This window comes from Aplysia californica, unplaced genomic scaffold (genome assembly GCF_000002075.1).
Source record: "Aplysia californica isolate F4 #8 unplaced genomic scaffold, AplCal3.0 scaffold00401, whole genome shotgun sequence".
Lineage (NCBI taxonomy): Eukaryota > Metazoa > Mollusca > Gastropoda > Aplysiida > Aplysiidae > Aplysia > Aplysia californica.
In genome coordinates, this window is record NW_004797671.1 from 600,941 (window position 1) to 605,201 (window position 4,261).

The 4,261-nt window shown below is 41.8% G+C and overlaps 1 protein-coding gene across 1 annotated transcript in view; it reads left to right on the forward strand.

Moving 5' to 3' along the window:
- Positions 1–4,261, forward strand: part of LOC101851428 (L-amino-acid oxidase-like) — an 11,313-nt gene continuing 7,052 nt past the window's right edge. Inside the window, exons 1-4 of the mRNA XM_005104034.2 lie at positions 1–91; positions 453–692; positions 1,295–1,451; positions 2,693–2,800. Coding sequence (XP_005104091.1) covers positions 1–91; positions 453–692; positions 1,295–1,451; positions 2,693–2,800 — 596 coding nt within the window. The remainder of the gene's footprint in view (positions 92–452; positions 693–1,294; positions 1,452–2,692; positions 2,801–4,261) is intronic.

A 4,261-nucleotide genomic window follows, 5' to 3' on the forward strand; every position in this document is an offset into this window, starting at 1 on the left:
ATGTCGTCTGCTTTCCTTCTCCTGGCTTGTGCGCTGGTCATCTATGACCACGCCAACGGCGTCTGCAGAAACAGGCGTCAGTGTAACAAAGGTGAGGACACAGCTGCTGGAGAGGTCACTCGGTGCTTTGTTCATCTGTTCCTTTAACAGGGGAAAATTGTCATTTAATGTTTCCAAAAGAATACAGTTGGATTCTTTTGGATGATTTGAGCTTTGAAATAGAGAATAATGATTGTAAATATTTTTCATTTTTTTAAAAAGGAAGACAATTGCTCTTACAAAGATTTATCTTCATCTAAGTAATATTATTTCAATTTCTTGATAACTGTATCCTATGCTGCATTATTCTAGTTTCTAGATCCCTGTGTCCATAAGAGAATTGTGATACACAAACATTATTATATCCCTGAATCCTATGAGAGAATTGTGACATGTCTGTATCTCCTGTCCAGATGTGTGCGGTTCCTCTTATGACGTGGCCATCGTGGGGGCGGGGCCAGGGGGAGCTAACTCCGCTTACATGCTAAGGGAGTCTGGCCTGGACATCGCTGTGTTTGAGTACTCTGACCGGGTGGGTGGCCGTCTGTTCACCTACCAGCTGCCCAACACACCCGACGTGAACCTGGAGATTGGTGGCATGAGGTTCATCGAGGGCGCCATGCACAGACTCTGGAAAGTCATTTCAGAACTCGGTACGGTTGGTCAGCACACCTCAGCCTACACACAACTAGTTTTTGCTACTGTATTGACTGATAGCAGGTGATGGAACTGGCGTTAAACAAAACCAGGAGAATATTGATATCACCAGGTTTCCTTTTAATTGGCCAGAGGTTCCCTGAAAGACAAGCACAGACAAAATATTAACACATTCCAGTTTTTACATACATCGTAAGGGACCCCGTGCAATCATACACTACCAGTCACCCTGATATAAATATCCCACACAAAACAGACACTCCCATAGCACAGTGGTACACACAAAAATTGTCTACAGAATCACCTCCCACCCCAATCCATCTATCCCACTCCCCTTCAAAGTTATTGGCTAAAAATTTGCCCCACCTCCCAATATATATATATATATATAAATTATATAATGCTTTCTGTTCGTACAGTTCACTGAGAAAAAGGGTTTCCTCAGTCTTTGTACTTTACTTTGTTTTTAGAATCTAGTTAATAAAGCAGCCCCATCCCCACAACCCCCCTCCCCACCTCGCATCTACTCCCTTTCTTCCCTAACACCTGTACATTGCACTACCCACCTCACCCTAATCCCTCCCCTCCCATCCTCCAGGACTGACCCCCAAGGTGTTCAAGGAAGGTTTCGGCAAGGAGGGCAGACAGAGGTTCTACCTACGTGGACAGAGCCTGACCAAGAAACAGGTCAAGAGCGGGGACGTACCCTATGACCTCAGCCCGGAGGAGAAGGCCAACCAGGGACGTCTGGTCGAGTGAGTCTAGGGAGACTTGGCTGGTGGTGGTGGTGGTTGTTGTTGTTGTTGTTGTTGTTGTTGTTGGTTGTTGTTGCTGTTATTGTTGTTTTTGTTGTGGTATTGCAAGCACGCGCTCTGTTTCTCATGTTTGGTCAAAATTCGACTATTGTAATTGTGTTCTGTCTGATTTCTCAAGTGAGAGAATGCAGAAAGTGGTCCAAAATAACACCGAATGACAAATACTGAAGAAAAAGAAGAGAATATCCTGCACCAAAAATAATGAAAGCCCTGCTGTGGCTTCCAGTCGATAAATTAATACAATAGTTTTTAATCTTCTGTTTTTAAGTATCAGAGCAATAACACTCCATCATAATACTTCTATCTATCTGGACATTTAACACCGTATGTCCCATCCTGCCAGTTGCGGTCATCCACTGACACAACAAAATTCAGAGCCCCTACGAAGAAATTAAGATCTTTTGGTTAGAAAAGGTTCTCATTTTTGTTCTAAATTTGGAACTCCTTGCCCCAAAAACTCAGAGAAACAACACATCTTAATACGTTTATTAAGACTTATTTAGTTTAATTCTTAGTAGTGTATTAGTAAGTGCTGATATGTTTGTTTTACCGCTGTCCTTACGAGTGTATAATTAATGCACGGTTGAGAAAGTTATTCTTTATGTGGTTGAACTGGTTTACTTGTTTTATTGTGGGAATGAAATATTACAACCAGTGATCACGTGGTGGATGCAAGGGCGCTCCAAGCGTATATTCCTGTAGGGTAGAAATGTTATAAAAATGCAATCTATTATTTTAATTTTATTGTTGTTGTTGTTGCTGCTGTTGTTGTTGTTGTTGTTGTTGTTGTTGTTGTTGTTGTTGTTGTTGTTGTTCATGCTGCTGATGTTGTTTTGTCGTTATTGTTGTCGCTGTTTTTTTTTTATTCGTGTTGATCTTATTGTGGTTGTTCAGATGTCAACAACTCATGGTGTTGCTATTGTTGCTGACGGTATGTATATTGTTCGTTTTTGTTAGATTTGTAATATTGTTTTTCTGCTTTGAAGAAATTACACGTTTTTTGAACACGAGAGTACGCTGAAAGGTGATATCATAAGAGTCAGACACATCAATACTGATATGAAATGCAGAAATAACCCGACAAGCAAGATTTTCGACATCTGTGAATACACTTGTACGACAAACACCAAGAACAGGCATTCAGGTTTGACCTACATTTATCGGTTTCCCGCCCTCCACAGATACTACCTGGAGAAACTGACCGGATTACAGCTCAACGGCGGACCACTCAAACGGGAGGTGGCGCTCAAACTGACTGTGCCGGACGGCAGATTCCTCTATGACCTCACGTGAGTTACTCACTGGATGTTTAAAAACATTATTATAATGACCGATGTCTACCCCCCCCCCCCCCCCATACCCTTCCCCGTTTGTCACTATGATTTTTTTGTAGACACGCTCAGTGACTTGTTCACAAATACAGTAATAATAATAATAATAATAAATAGCATTTGTATAGCGCATATCCCCGCTCAGCAGCAGGCTCTATGCGCTTTACACTATATTATTACCCCAGCAGACCATAGAACACTCCGAAACATTCTCAGCTTCCCGGGAAGCATACAGTACGAGCAGCCGATTAAGCGCTCAAACACTAACAAACTGACAAGATCTTTCGCTGTCTATAGCCGGGTACCCATTCTCACCTGGGTGAAGTGAGGAAAAATCGTGTAAAGTGCCTTTCCCAAGGACACAACGTCGGGCCCTTGACGGGATTCGAACCCACGACCTTACGGTTGCGAGTCCGAGAGCCTAACCACTAGGCTACCGACGCCACAGTAAATTTCGTTTAAGACGGCTATCCAATGCGAACGAGCAAACTGGTTTTCTTAGACAGGTAACGCCTAAGACAGTAGTTTCATAACAGCAAAAAAGACTAGCGGGAACTGCAGGTGTCGCTGTTTTTGTGGTTTGACGAGTGATTGTTTTTGTACAGGTTGGTATAGGAAGAGATTTAACTGTAGACCCCTCTCCCCACCCTCACCTTTCCCTCCTATTCTAAGGTTAAAAACGAAAAGAGTTTCTTCTTCTTCTTCTTCTTCTTCTTCTTCTTCTTCTTCTTCTTCTTCTTCTTCCTTTTCTTCTTCTTTTTCTTCTTCTCTTTAACCGACCAGAATGACAAATTCCAACATCACAAAAGTTCTTTATTCTGTGGATGTAATCATAAAAAAATTTCTCCAAGTTACACCTAATGTGTGCATGTGTCGCCAAGCCATTGACGTATGAAATGACCTGAGGACAAACAGGTCTATGAAAATGCACACAATTTTACATCTGAGGTTAGCTTATAACGGCTGTAATACTATACATAGTATCGCATGTTTTAAGTAGCAGTATTGAAGCCATAGTTTACTTCTTCAGGCCAATGACCCTTTAAGAACTGGTCCACATTAGTCATGTATACAAAAGTAGCGAGTTCGGCCTCAGGTTTGTGGTTCAGTGCAAAGGCTTGTGGCAGGTAATGGTTAGGCTTTTTAACACTGCATACAGCAAAAGCAATAAGTTCGAAACCCAGGTGTTGAAGATATTCCATTCATATTGTGTACAGCTTTGTGTATAGATGTTGTTGTTGTTGTTAGCGATCCTGTAGCATCTGAGCGTTAACTCTTCTGCATGATGCCATTCGGTAATAGTTGGATGTTTGTTCTAATTGTTGTCTTGAGGAGTAGAGGCAATTAGATGTGTGGGGTAGCTTGGGAAGAAAACATCCCCTTAAATCAGTTAGTTTTCTACAGAAGAACAGATGATGT